This window comes from Branchiostoma floridae, chromosome 10, assembly GCF_000003815.2.
Source record: "Branchiostoma floridae strain S238N-H82 chromosome 10, Bfl_VNyyK, whole genome shotgun sequence".
NCBI lineage: Eukaryota > Metazoa > Chordata > Leptocardii > Amphioxiformes > Branchiostomatidae > Branchiostoma > Branchiostoma floridae.
Genome location: NC_049988.1, coordinates 20,769,384 through 20,784,255, shown reverse-complemented (window position 1 = coordinate 20,784,255; position 14,872 = coordinate 20,769,384). Strand labels below are relative to the sequence as shown.

Genomic DNA, 14,872 nt, shown 5'->3' with positions numbered 1-14,872 from the left:
GTGGTGACGTCACCAAGCGTGAGTACAGTAATGACAGAGTGCTGCATGCTGGGTACCTGCCAACACCGCCGGCAGCGCGGAAGTCGCCAATTTCTGCTGTCATCTGCGACTAACCTCACTATTACAGCCACACACCAAAAACAAATTCCGATAAGCCCCCAAATTTTCCCTGTCTCCTCAAATCACCGGGATCAGCCTCCGTAAGCCTGCTCTGGCTCTGCCACAGCGGGCACTGACCTGCGGCTGTACTAGCGACAACGTTGAACTGAACTGACATAAAATACCCGGCTTATCAACAAGCGCGGACAGTGAACTCGTTTCTGTAAATAACGTTGTAGATATAGTTCTGTCTGTCCGATCATTTTGAGGCTTAATGCCGCCAGTCGGAATCAGTTTGTTAGAAGGACCGGGAGGTTTGACGCCAGTCGGAATCAGTTTGTTAGAACAAGGAGTTTGGTTTATAGAATATCATCAGAAAGTCCGGAAGGTTTTATACCACGCGGGTGGTGGAGGCGCAGATGTCCCGGCATGCCCGGAATTTGTCGGGAAAAGCTCCTGTAGAAGTCCGGCATGCCCGGAATGTGGCGGGAAAAGCGCCCGCAGATGTTGGCAACAACCCGCGACCGTGACCTTCCGTGTAGGTGTTTTCTCTTCGACATACCTGAACCTTGGGGTAGAGGAGGGGAGGCCTAGGAAATGGAAAACGCAGCCAGGCCTAGTGTCTGTATATGATCAGGCCAGCCCATTGAATGGTCGCTTGGCATCTCTCCATCTATGAGCACAGTAAGACAGTTCCTATGACTTAAGAACGTACTAAGGAAGCACAGTAAGACAGTTCCTATGACTTTAAAAGAACGTACTAAGGAAGAACAATAAGACAACCGAACACGTGTCAGTACTGGGCAGTTTATGTTTCATAACAACATTGAAAATGAACCAACCAGCATCTTCGGTGTAAAATCTAATTTGCTCCTCAAACTTCTCTGTGACACCAGGTCAGAGGTCAATACTAACCAATCACACAGGCTGTCTCGTAGAATATGTGGTAGTCGGTAAAACTACCAATCACACAAGGTGTCTCATAGAATATATGGTTACGTAGTAAAACAGAGCAGACAAAGTTCGCCTCAGGTAAAAACACAAAAAGCACCTTTCCATTGGGTGCCATTTCTTGGGTGTAAGAAAGCTGCCAACTTCAAGCACCTTGAAGCTGCTGTGTTACGCTTTAGGGTGGTTATACCGGCTATACAGATATAGATACAGAAGCTGGTGTGTTACACTGAAGGGCCATTGTATCAGCTAGACAAATTAGAAAGCACATAAATTTCTGTCAGTTACATCACTGAGTTAGCAGCAGAATTCATGACTGATTTGACACAAATTACGGCAGAGCAACAAATGTAAATAAAATCAACATACAATATTCATATATTATATAACATTAACAACAAATGTGCTAGTATGTTTCTTAGATCAAAACAGGCTTCAAAAATCCTGCAGGCTTCTGCAGGTGGCTGTTGCCTGGTTACTGTTGCCTGGCTACTGCATCACCCTTTGACGTTTAATGCAGCATAGAACTATGGCGGTGATAAATACTTGTCATACAGAATTGCACCAAGCGTCTGCTTGCCTGGTTCGGGTGGAGGCAAGCTCCAAGCAGATGTCTGGCAGGAAAATTGTTATCTGTCCCAGGTTGCTGAAGCACAAGTTCTCCGGTGCGACAGGAAATGTTCCGATTTTCCAAGCAAACATCTGCTTGGCAAACCATCAGTCAGTAGGCTTGTCTGTTGTACTGTAATTTTCAACACACAAAATCCAAATTTTTGACCGACCAACTCCAGTATTTGCCAAGGAATTTGCAATCCCTGACTGTATCCAATTTTCTGTGTTGGAAATTTACAGGACAACATTGAGCCTGGATGACGTTTTGAATTGTCAAGTGAAGTCAGTTTTAAGGAACTTGAGTTTCTGACACAGATCACTCACTATCCATTGTTGATTATGGAGATACTAGCACAGGCAAAGCTACAACAGGAGTTGTCGTATAAAGTGTTAGCGATTTTCCATGCTACAACAGGAGTGCTACTGGCATACCACCATCACAGTTGCTGTAGATTGGGATGAGTTCATCAGGAATGATAGAATTTCTCTCATTTGCAACAGGATTAAACATTAGTTACTTTTGTCTTTTATATCATATCGAATAAAACTTTACATAAAGAATAAAGCAAAATCTTGCTGCAAGGCCATCATTTCAAGTTTACAGGAATATGGAGCCTTGGAGAGTCCATCATTACAAATAGTTGCACATCGTACTAGGCAGGAAGGAATGCATCATCATCATTATCTATAATACAAGTCCATTCCACAGTATACGTGCAGGACATACTGAATTCTGTAGTAAGAGCACATGACATGTGCAGAACAACCTCTACACTCTACCGGGCAACTCCAGGGTCTAACCCAGTCATCTCTGTAGGCATCTGGATATTCTACAGGGTCTAACCCATCATCTCTACGGACACCTGGTGTGTTTAAGAAAGGTCCATCCTTTATTGCACAAGGCCCATCTCAGTGGCACAGCTCATGTCATACTGTGGACAGAATGTGCAGGTTATAAAACAATGCCCATACTGTAGCAGTATCTTCCACATGACATCATTGTCCATGACCCCACACGACCCTCCCGATGGCTTAGACACAGCAGAAGAGGATCCTGGGAAGGCCAGGAAGATTGCACAAAATCATGTGTTACATACATAGAACACAACTCTTCAGTCTTTACAGCTTACTGTGATTCTGTCTCCACATCATAATAAATATGCACTCTGAATAAGTCTTACTTCTTCTACAGTAATTCATAGTGTACTGATGAAGACTTGGAATATTGGCTCTACACAGAACAAACAAACAAACAAACAAACAAATACTGACTGGCTGATCCACCTGATGGAGCTGAAGGTCATGACCTTGCCTGATATATTGAACAGCTGATCAGCTGTGAGAGAACTGCTGCCCACCTGACAAGCATCAGCCAATCAGATGGCCTCAGGAATACAGCCTGTTTCTGACTGGTTTCCTGATGTGTGATTGGCTACTGTGGTAAATTGATCACCAATTAGCTGCTGTTGTATCCTGATCAGTGATTGGCTGCAGCTGTAACCTGATCAGTGATTGGTTGCTGCTGTAACCTGATCAGTGATTGGCTGCTGTTGTGTTAGGTTAGAAGAGTTCTCTCACAGCTGTATCAGGTTACAAGAGTACTCTTTCAGCTGTATCTGGTTACAAGAGTTCTCTCACAGCTGTATCAGGTTACAAGAGTAACTTCACAGCATAATCAGGTTACAGGAGTTATCACACAGCTGTATCAAGTTACAAGAGGGACTGTCACATCAGTATGAAGTTAGAAGAATTCTCTCAGCAGTATCAGGTTATGAGAATTCTTTCACAGCTGTATCAGGTTACAAGAGTTCTGTCAGCTGTATCAGGTTACAAGAGTTCTCTCACAGCTGTATCATGTTACAAGAGTTCTCTCACAGCTGTGTCAGGTTACAAGAGTTCTCTCACAGCTGTATCAGGTTACAAGAGTTCTCTCACAGCTGTATCAGGTTGCATGTTGAGCAGAGCATATGGCTTTACACATGTATATTGAATGACAGAAGTCTGTACAGGTGGCACAAGTCTCACACCGCTGCAGGTGGTGCATCTCACCGCTGTGCCATGTCAGCTGGGCTGGGTATCAGGTTTCCTCTCAGCTGTGTCTGTAGAGGCTTGCTCCAACACAACTGTATCAGCTTACAGCTACACCAAGCAACGCGACTCTTCTCCCAGCTGGTGTGAAGTGTCAGGTTTCAGCTCCGCAGAGCGCAGGCGGCTCACTCCATGCCGAAGGTGCTGGTCTCCTCCACCGCGATGATCAGCTTCTCATACAACATGGCGTAGGACGGGTAGGGCGGCAGGTCCAGCCGGTTAAAACATGTGTGGGCTCTGTAACACAACATGGTGTCAGGTTACAACATGGCGTAGGACGGGTAGGGGGGCAGGTCCAGCCGGTTAAAACATGTGTGGGCTCTGTAACACAACATGGTGTCAGGTTACACAGGAGTCAGGTTACAACATGGCGTAGGACGGGTAGGGGGGCAGGTCCAGCCGGTTAAAACATGTGTGAGCTCTGTAACACAACATGGTGTCAGGTTACAACATGGCGTAGGACGGGTAGGGGAACATGTGTGGGCTCTGTAACACAACATGGTGTCAGGTTACACAGGAGTCAGGTTACAACATGGCGTAGGACGGGTAGGGGGGCAGGTCCAGCCGGTTAAAACATGTGTGGGCTCTGTAACACAACATGGTGTCAGGTTACACAGGAGTCAGGTTACAACATGGCGTAGGACGGGTAGGGGGGCAGGTCCAGCCGGTTAAAACATGTGTGGGCTCTGTAACACAACATGGTGTCAGGTTACAACATGGCGTAGGACGGGTAGGGGGGCAGGTCCAGCCGGTTAGAACATGTGTGGGCTCTGTAACACAACATGGTGTCAGGTTACACAGGGTGTCAGGTTACAACATGGCGTAGGACGGGTAGGGCGGCAGGTCCAGCCGGTTAAAACATGTGTGGGCTCTGTAACACAACATGGTGTCAGGTTACAACATGGCGTAGGACGGGTAGGGGGGCAGGTCCAGCCGGTTAAAACATGTGTGGGCTCTGTAACACAACATGGTGTCAGGTTATAACATGGCGTAGGACGGGTAGGGGGGCAGGTCCAGTCGGTTAAAACATGTGTGGGCTCTGTAACACAACATGGTGTCAGGTTACACAGGTGTCAGGTTACACAGGAGTCAGGTTACAACATGGCGTAGGACAGATTCTTTTTGAGGGCACCTGAGGACAGAGGAAGGAGTCTGACTCTCACACCCAACTGTCGACATGCCGCAGAGCCGACCTTGGAGTGCACACAAAGTCAAGTTCGTGCAGGCAGTGAGAATGTTTGGGGGTTTCCCGAGTACGATCGCTACATTCACAGGTCATGGCAGGTCATTGCGACAGGTTCAGAGGGATTGTGGGAATGTTTCTCTTCTTCCTGATTTCAAGGCCATGCAGTTAGAGGTCATTTGAAGGTGACATGCTACTTCCTGGTGAACAACAGAAGCAGTACATGGTGTGTGTGCAGCTGCGCCCCCTGGTGAAGCACCTTCACACTGCAGCTCCTGCACACACAAAATGTTTACCATCATGTCATATCTATAATATGAAAGGATATTTCTGCATGACATCTTCATGTGTTTGTACGACTCAAGGCCAGAGACTCTCACCTGGGCAGGGCGGAAATCTTGCCCCACTTCTCGATGCAGAACTTACGAGGTCCGTTACTCCCCCGCAGCGCCGCAAAGCCCTCGTACGGAATACTGGACGTTCCCGTCACGAACTGGGAGGCAGAAAAACATCAGAACTGGGGACTTTGTCAACACGGAAAGTTTATCAGCATTGAAACTTTGTCAACACGGAAACTTTATCAACATGGAAACATTGTCAACATGGAAAACTGAAAACTTTGTCACGGAGACTGTGAGAAAGTGCAAGAGCTTATAAGTATGTGCAAGACTTAACAAAAGAGGGCAAGAAAAAGTGACTGCGAGACAGTGAAAGTGAGACTTAGTGAGAAATGGAATATGATACTTTGTGAGAAAGTTTAATTGAGACTGAGAAAGTAACTGAGAATGTTTCAAAGTAAAAGTGAGACTTAGAAAGTAACAGTGAGACTGAGAAAGTAAAAGTGAGACTATGAGAAAGTAAAAGTGAGACTATGAGAAAGTGAAAGTAAGACTGCGAGAAAGTTAAAGTGAGACTGTGAGAAAGTGAAAGTGAAACAGTGAGAAAGTGAAAGTGAGACTGCGAGAAAGTAACAGTGAGACTGTGAGAAAGTGAAAGTGAAAGTGAGAAAGTGAAAGTGAAACAGTGAGAAAGTGAAAGTGAGACTGTGAAAAAGTAAAAGTGAGACTGAGAAAGTAAAAGTGAGACTGTGAGACTGAGAAAGTGAGACTGTAAGAATGTGAAAGTGAGACTGAGAAAGTGAAAGTGAGACTGTGAGAAAGTGAAAGTGAGACTGTGAGAAAGTGAAAGTCTCACCTGTAGCAGTCGGAGTCTCCTCTCATTATCAAACCTCTCCACGGCCGTCCAGAACCATTGAATTACAGGGTGGCGGTCATGGTAACCTGCAGAACAACAAGCAGTAGTCATGGTAACTTGCAGAACAACAAACAGTAGTCATGGTAACTTGCAGAACACCAAACAGTAGTCATGGTAACTTGCAGAACAACAAACAGTAGTCATGGTACCTTGCAGAACAACAGTGAATGGTGACAGAACAACACACAGTAGCCATGGCTACATGCAGAACAGGACAGTTGTCATGGAAACACATGAGCTCACCTGATCTGTATTCTGTGTTTTTTCTCCAGTCGACGATGTCGATCTCAGCGGTCCCTGCAATCACCAACTCCAGCTCACGGGCATCAAACACCGACACCAGCCGCGTGTCAATCACCTGTCACACAACAGACATGTGTCAATCATCTGTCACACAACAGATGTGTGTCAATCACCTGTCACACAACAGACATGTGTCAACCACCTGTCACACAACAGACATGTCAATCACCTGTCACACAACAGACATGTGTCAATCATCCATCACACAACAGACACATGTTAATGAGAGCCCATGACCAGGTTGCCCCCCACACTAAGGAACAGATGGATGACTGTGGGACGGATGATGATGATGATGCTGTACCTCGTAGAAGCCCCTGACGAGGCTCTCGGTCTGCTCGGCCACGCCCCGCTCCAGCCGCCACTTCACCACCCGCTCGATGTAGTTCATCTTGTTCTTCTCCGTCACTGGGACGTTTTTACCATTCGTGATCAGCTCTCGCTCTGTCACCTGCAACAAACAAACAAACAAACATGGTAACTGGAACATTTCTACCGTTCGTGATCAGCTCTCGCTCTGTCACCTGCAACAAACAAACAAACAAACAAACATGTTAACTGGAACGTTTTTAACATTGGTGATCAGCTCTTGCTCTGTCACCAGGAACAAACACACAAACAAACAAATGATATTTTCCGTCTCTTCTAAATAACAAGAGTTTACATTGCTGACCTGTCCAAAGACCTCCTCATCCACACTGAAGGTCAGCTCCAGAATGTCTGTGATGTCGTTGTCCTTAATCCACTGCAGCGATGCATAGAACTCCTCATCCACGGCCTGAAGGTCGTTGATGTCACATGGCCTGTGGGGAGGGGGGCAGCAGTGTAAGTACAGAATAGAGAACAGAAGCTTTTAATTAGCAAGGTCAACTGTGGGGAGGGGGGCAGCAGTGTAAGTACCAGAATTGAGAACAGAAGCTTTAGCAAGGTCAACTATGGGGAGGGGGCAGCAGTATAAGTACAGAATACAAGCTTTGTCAATGTCAACTATGGGGAGGGGGGCAACAGTGTAAGTACAGAATAGAACCTTTAGCAAGGTCAACTATGGGGAGGGGGCAGCAGTGTAAGTACAGAATAGAAAACAGAAGCTTTGTCAATGTCAACTATGGGGAGGGGGGCAGCAGTGTAAGTACAGAATAAAAAATTTGTCAAGGTCAACTATGGGGAGGGGGGCAACAGTGTAAGTACAAAATAGAACCTTTAGCAAGGTCAACTGTGGGGAGGGGCAGCAGTGTAAGTACAGAATAGAGAATAGAAGCTTTATCAAGGTCAACTGTGGGGAGGGGGGCATCGATAAAGATAACCTATCAAAGATCAATTTGGGGAGGGGGGCAGTGTAAGTATGGAACAGAAACTCCCTCAAGGTGAACTGTGGGGTAAGGGAGCGGCAATACTGGGTGACTGCATGATGATGTAGAGAGATACAGACACACACATTCATCCCACCCAATATACACACACATTCCCCAGACACATGACACCACAGTCCACAGTCCATACTCACGTTCGGAGCAGGGCTTTGTAGAAGGGTCTTGTGAAGAAGGCATCCAACAGGTACTGATGTATGAGGGCCAGGCCCAGGATCCGCCCACTGAACCTGAACCTGAAACACACAACATGTAACGTTACAGCCATGAACCTGAACCTGAAACACACCAGTCATGAACCTGAACCTGAAACACACAACATGTTCAGTCATTAACCTGACCCTAAACCTAAAACAGACAACATATTGTACAGTCATGAACCTGAAACACACCACATGTGAAGCCATGAACCTGAAACACACCACATGTGAAGCCATGAACCTGAACCTGAAACACACCAGTCATGAACCTGAACCTGAAAAGCACCAGACAGTCCGGATAAAATTGCTGAGAGGCAAGCATGAACAGAATAAGGTTATGCAATGTAATTCCTGTTTTTTCAATGTACGGTTTTTATTGTGATGACTGTAACATGAACTTATCATTACAGATAACAAATAATTCGTTCACCGTGAACCTTTACTTACGAGAACAAGTAAAATTTTCTCAGGCCGTGAAATTTTGGTACCGAGAAGACAAAGTGAATTACAGTATGCATCGTACAGGGTTATGCACCTTAACGGGAGGGGGCCATACTTCGACACCCGTTCTAAGTGGATGCGCATGGCTTTTGTCAATGTACATTTTACAGTGAACTCATCAAAAACAAGTCAAGATCTTGTATACATCCATATAACTGTTATTGAAGCTGTACAGATATATATTTCATTTGACAGTAGCGTTCCGCACTGTACTTTGACAGCGCACGAAACTTACGGCAGGTTTTCGGCTTGCGTCCTAGCAGAACGTTCCAACACAAAAAAGGGGTCCAAACTCCGACATAGTAACAACCAGACCATCGCCGTGCATTTTTAAACAACTTATACAAATAGAATAGCACTAAAAGTCTTCATTATAATTTTTTTGTACCAAATATGGGTCATATTTTGTATTACGCGACTGATTCAAATACGGTGTGTTAAAACGTTTACCTCTCACGGTGAGACCAACTTGCCGCAAAACGGCAGCGCATTGTTACGTTGAACTGTGATGGCATTTTCGCTTTTCGGCTTCCTTGATTGCCTTTTTATCCTGTCTTTTGGCAGCAGTAATGGCTACAGGATTTTTTAGTCGGTAGGGATCGATTTTTCTTTAATGTTTGTCGCTCGACGGACGGGTTGACTGAGTTCAACGTGTTGATCATCGCTCGCCCGCCTTCGTGCGTGATAGTAAAATGGCGGGGCCCCGACTGCGTGAACATTGTGGCATCATTTTAGCTCCGTTTATCCAACCCAGTTAAAGGCAGAACAGAACACAGGTATTATTTTTCGGAAGGCTAATAAACATCATTTCTATGTGTGGTGGTATTTTTTCACATGTCATATTTTGCGAAGAATAATTCAAGAGTTTCCCGGGCCATGGTCTCGATACGTTCGCTCGTCAACTTGCACGGAAGGCGTCAAACTTGAGCAAGTTTTTCAATCGTTATCTGTGGGACTTGCTAACTTCGACACATACCACGTCTTTGTAGTTATTTACAACAAGGTTTAGTCTACAGCTAGTGTACTTCTTATGTGCAGGCATCTATGCATTTCTCCGCAACAATGATTTTTAAAACCTGTCGAAATTTGGACCCCTGTCGAAGTATGGCCCCCTCCCGTTAACATTAAAGCTTAGGTCAGGACTATACTCAATAGCATGAAATACACACTATCTTACCTGTTCCTTTGAATTTGCCAACAGAAAGCATCTACAGACAGGTGTGAAATAACGGGAAAACAGGAAACTGTCCAACAACAGTAAGGAACATACAGCAACAAAAGAGAGATTCTGTAGGATAGAACATAAAATCAAACTAAACTCACCAGGGGTAAGGCACTTTCCATCGACTGAAAATAATAACAAACAAAAAGTCTAAGACAAAGACTTAAGAAAGAAAGTTAATGAGCAACAAACTGACTTGTCATCAGATAACTTTCAGGACAATGGGTCAGGCCATGGACAATTGTTTAAAGATGAATTTCTTTTTCCATGAGAAACAAGAAAGTTGACAGGCAGACAGGATTTCATTAATGCAGGGTTGTTGCCAGGACCTGTTTCTCCATCTTGGGATGGAAGTGTACTTGTTGGGATGGAGATGTGCTTGTTGGGATGGAAATGTGCTTTTTGGGATGGACATGTGCTTGTTGGGATGGAAGTGTGCTTGTTGGGATGGACAAAAAACTTCACCCTGTCCGTCCGAACATCTTCATGACATTAAATTGATGAAAATATGTTTTTGCAAACTGAAAAAGACAGATTCAACTACGACAGTCCTCATCATAGTCTCTGAGATAATGGAGACACCGTAGGAACATCAGGGACTGTTTCTGCTTCTCCTGTGTGGTCCTGATGTCGGGTTGGTCTCGTGCTAACATCACCTCACCAGTCGTGTGCATTTTCTCATTCTAACATCATGATTATAAACAGTTGCTCACCAGTCATGTGCGTTGTCCACGAAGGCGGACATGGGGCTGACCTGGACCGTGTACTGGTCGTTGGCGGAGTACTCAAACAGCCCGTAGTACGGGTTAAACAGCTCACGCGACAGCAGGAAGAAAAACTCCCGCGACGGCCCGCCGTAGTCCAACCTGTCAACAACAACAACAACAATAAATACATCAACAACAACATTACACGTGCAGGGCCGCCGTAGTCCAACCTGCGGGGAGGAGCAGGGGGTATGTCAACAACAACAACAACAACTGACTCACACACACACACACACGGACAAATACACACACACACACACATACCTAAACACACACACATACAAACACACACACACAGACACAAACACACACACATACAAACACACACACACACAAACACACACACATACAAACACACAAACACACACAGACACACAAATACACAAACACACACAGACACACAAATACACAAACACACACACACACAGGCACTCACCCCTCTTCCCCTACGAAGGTGACGTAGAGCTTGTTCCTCTGCAGGTCGCGTTTTGTGGTTCCCATGATTTTGTTGAAGGTGTCTGACAGAAGATGGTCTCTTCTGATGTTTAACCTGGGTGGACGGACACAAGTACAGCATTATCAGGCAAGGTTGAACTGAGCTTTCCTACACAAAAATGGGACTTACAGATTCCCCACTGTCCAACAGGTACTGCAGTCCTCTTAGATCTACAGCAATTTCACACAATCCACAAAGCCATCATGACTGAGAGGCTGCAATCCTGTTCTTGTGAAAACTAAACCCATGTCCTGAGCAGAAAACGAAGTGGCTGATTTCTGCAGCAGACTTTTCATCAATGACGACACTCTGTACTTACTTGAGCTTGCCAGGCCCCTGTTCGTAACCATGACGACACTCTGTACTTACTTGAGCTTGCCTGGCCCCTGTCCGTAACCATGACAACACTCTGTACTTACTTGAGCTTGCCCGGCCCCTGTCCGTAACCATGACTGCACTCTGTACTTACTTGAGCTTGCCCGGCCCCTGTCCGTAGCCCTTCGACTCCAGTTTTCTGTAGAAATTCCTCAGTTTTGACTCGAAGTCTCTCCTGTACGGAGCCGGGGCTCTGGCGTTGGCCCGCTGCAAACCTGAAACAGCAGGGTTCACTTGGTGTTAATGGACGTTAGACATCCAGGTAATGAAACATGCAAAGAAAATAGTTACTGAAGCAAATGGACATTTTGGAATGTCATACATTCAAGGTTGCTACACTATGAACATCAAACATCAGCTGAGCAGCAGTCTCCTGGAGATACTAATGCCTGTGGTGACCCACGTGGGGAGTACACCCTTACCTGGAGATGATTGTGCTGACCCACGTGGGGAGTACACCCTTACCTGGAGATGCCTGTGGTGACCCACGTGGGAAGTACACCCTTACCTGGAGATGCCTGTGGTGACCCACGTGGGGAGTACACCCTTACCTGGAGATGCCTGTGGTGACCCACGCGGGGAGTAGGCCCTTACCTGGAGATGCCTGTGGTGACGCCTGTGGCGACCCACGTGGGGAGTAGGCCCTGTCGGCGTGGGTCTGCACGTGTTGCGCGGGCGGCACAAACGACATGATCTCCGTCTCGAACAGGCTGAGCAAGATGATGAGATCCACGTCGTCAGCAAGTCGCTCCAGCGCCGCCGTGCCCTCGTTACGGATCACGTGGGGAGTACACCCTTACCTGGGGATGCCTGTACATGTGCTGACCCACGTGGGGAGTACACCCTTACCTGGAGATGATTGTGGTGACCCACGTGGGGAGTACACCCTTACCTGGGGATGATTGTGGTGACCCACGTGGGGAGTACACCCTTACCTGGGGATGCTTGTGGTGAGGCCTGTGGTGACCCATGTGGGGAGTAGGCCCTTACCTGGAGATGCCTGTGGTGATGCCTGTGGTGACCCACGTGGGGAGTAGGCCCTTACCTGGAGATGCCTGTGGTGAGGCCTGTGGCGACCCACGTGGGGAGTACACCCTTACCTGGAGATGCCTGTGGTGAGGCCTGTGGTGACCCACGTGGGGAGTAGGCCCTGTCGGCGTGGGTCTGCACGTGCTGCGCGGGCGGCACAAACGACATGATCTCCGTCTCGAACAGGCTGAGCAGGATGATGAGATCCACGTCGTCCGCCAACCGCTCCAGCGCCGCCGTGCCCTCGTTACGGATCACGTTAATCTTCTCTCTGCAGGAAACAATTAATACTGTTAATTACTGGGGTAATTACTGGGTTAATTAATGGGTTAATTACTGGGTTAGGGTTACTATTAAACCAGACGCACCAGCGCCACCGCGCCCTCGTTACGTGATCTTCTGCCTGAAGAAAATCAGTTTACCATAAAATCTGGACCCTCTTGAGGAGAGGCATCGTGTAAAGCCTGTGATGTGGTCTACTAGCGAAAAAAATGATTAAGAGAGTGTTGGAGTCGAAGCTGGGATGTGTACTTACTTGAGGTGAGTGTAGGAGGTAAAGGCCAGCTGTCAGCTGGAATATGGTACTTACTTTAAAAGTGTATTAGAGGCAAAGGTCTAAGGATCTGTACTCACTTGAGGAGTGTGTTGGATACGGTACAGCACAGTAGAGGGACATCTTCTCTGGATAGTTTTAAAGAACGCTTGCAGATAGATGTGCAAAAGTTAGGTGTGACAGATCGTTCAGTGTAATATAACCAGCTGCTGCTGCACCGCGTGCCTGCGAAGCTGGTGTGTTACGCTGAACGGCGGTTATACCGGCTATATAGATACAGATACAGATACAGATACAGGTACTTACTTAAGAAGAGTATTAGAAGCAAAGGCCGGCTGCTTCTCCCTCAGCACATCCAGGATGTTGGACTGCCGAAGGAAGGCGACGACCTTGTCGCTGTAGGCTGGGGGGGAACAGGTTTGGGTCATTTTTGTATAACAGCACACAGACCCACTGATAAGGTACAGACATCATCTACAAAACAAAGAACTACTGCATACAGAATATCAGGGAAACTCATTGTTCCTTTGCAACTAAAAAATCACGTCCAAAGCATGTCCGGGATTAAAGAGACAAAAATGGAAGTGCTGCTGCAGTACCAAGGTCACTCAAAAGGGGGCCCAAAATTGACCATAACCTTCATCTTCCCCAAAACTTCCCACAGACACAAACACAGACATAAATGAATACTTCCAGTTTCCATGGAGGTAAAACGAGCCAGACTCACCGAGAGGCACGTCGGCTGCCGGCTGTGCGGAGTAACCCGAGCCCAGCGATCGGGTCAGGGTTTCCCGCGGACGGGGAGGGGGGACCGGGGCCTGCAGGGGGGAACAGGTACAGCCTTGTCAAGCTTGCCCCATGAGGTTTACTAAGTCTTTCCAATGGACTCCTACACTATTCCTTACCCACAGAAGTCAAACGTACTTGTACTGTAACATGTTACAATAAGGAACACTTACTCGTACTGTAACATTACATGATTCTATAGATGTTACCAACCAACAGTTTGTCACACTTACTTGAGCTGTAACATATGTTAGAAGGAGAAACACTTACTCGCACTGTTATGTTGATGCTGCTTCTTCTAATTTCGTCCTGAAACATTGAAAAACGGAGTTGACAAAATACAGAATGCACCAGTACAGCTTACAGCAAAATCCTACACTTGTCACTTCCAAGAGGGTGTCTGATTTAGATAAAGGAAGCGACGTTACCTCCCCCATGCTGTGGCTGCGTCCCCATGCTGTGGCTGCGTGACCGTGACCCCGGGTTGAGTGAGGTAGTGGGGATAGAGAGAGGGAGAGAGTGAGAAACAGAGGTTACCTCCCCCGCGCTGTGGCTGCGTGACCGTAACCCCGGGTGGAGTGAGTGAGTGAGGGAGGGAGTGGGGATAGAGAGAATGAGAGAGTGAGAAACAGACGTACCTCTCCCGCACTGTGACTCCATGACCTTGACCCCGGGTTGAGTGAGGGAGTGAGTGAGGGAGTGAGTGAGGGAGTGAGTGAGGGAGTGAGTGAGGGAGTGAGTGAGTGAGTGAGTGAGGGAGTGAGGGAGGGAGTGAGTGAGGGAGTGGGGATAGAGAGAATGAGAGAGTGAGAAACAGACGTACCTCCCCCGCGCTGTGACTCCGTGACCTTGACCCCGGGACCTGCAGGAAGTCCATGCTCGGCGCGTGATGCGGACTCAGCACCACCGAGGACGGCAGCCGGGGGTCGATAAAGGTCGTCGTTCTCGAGTTGTGATCAATAAAAAACATCTGAAATGTGATCAATAAAAAACATCTGAAAATGGGATCATAGAAACAGATGAGATTATATCAATAAAACATCTGGAATAATATTACCCCTGGGCAGGTCCCTACGGACCCCCCAC

At 46.9% G+C, this 14,872-nt stretch overlaps 1 protein-coding gene across 1 annotated transcript in view; it reads right to left on the bottom strand.

Annotated features, from left to right (window-relative positions):
• Nucleotides 1–886: 886 nt before the first annotated feature.
• Nucleotides 887–14,872, bottom strand: part of LOC118425094 (E3 ubiquitin-protein ligase HECW2-like) — a 14,616-nt gene continuing 630 nt past the window's right edge. Inside the window, exons 2-17 of the mRNA XM_035833912.1 lie at nt 14,610–14,756; nt 14,057–14,095; nt 13,728–13,818; nt 13,307–13,403; nt 12,519–12,718; nt 11,513–11,633; nt 10,984–11,097; nt 10,494–10,646; nt 9,882–9,905; nt 7,995–8,093; nt 7,164–7,293; nt 6,795–6,941; nt 6,431–6,545; nt 6,128–6,213; nt 5,314–5,426; nt 887–3,987 (exon numbers count right to left, since the gene is read on the bottom strand). Coding sequence (XP_035689805.1) covers nt 3,876–3,987; nt 5,314–5,426; nt 6,128–6,213; nt 6,431–6,545; nt 6,795–6,941; nt 7,164–7,293; nt 7,995–8,093; nt 9,882–9,905; nt 10,494–10,646; nt 10,984–11,097; nt 11,513–11,633; nt 12,519–12,718; nt 13,307–13,403; nt 13,728–13,818; nt 14,057–14,095; nt 14,610–14,756 — 1,788 coding nt within the window. The 3' untranslated portion in view covers nt 887–3,875. The remainder of the gene's footprint in view (nt 3,988–5,313; nt 5,427–6,127; nt 6,214–6,430; nt 6,546–6,794; nt 6,942–7,163; nt 7,294–7,994; nt 8,094–9,881; nt 9,906–10,493; nt 10,647–10,983; nt 11,098–11,512; nt 11,634–12,518; nt 12,719–13,306; nt 13,404–13,727; nt 13,819–14,056; nt 14,096–14,609; nt 14,757–14,872) is intronic.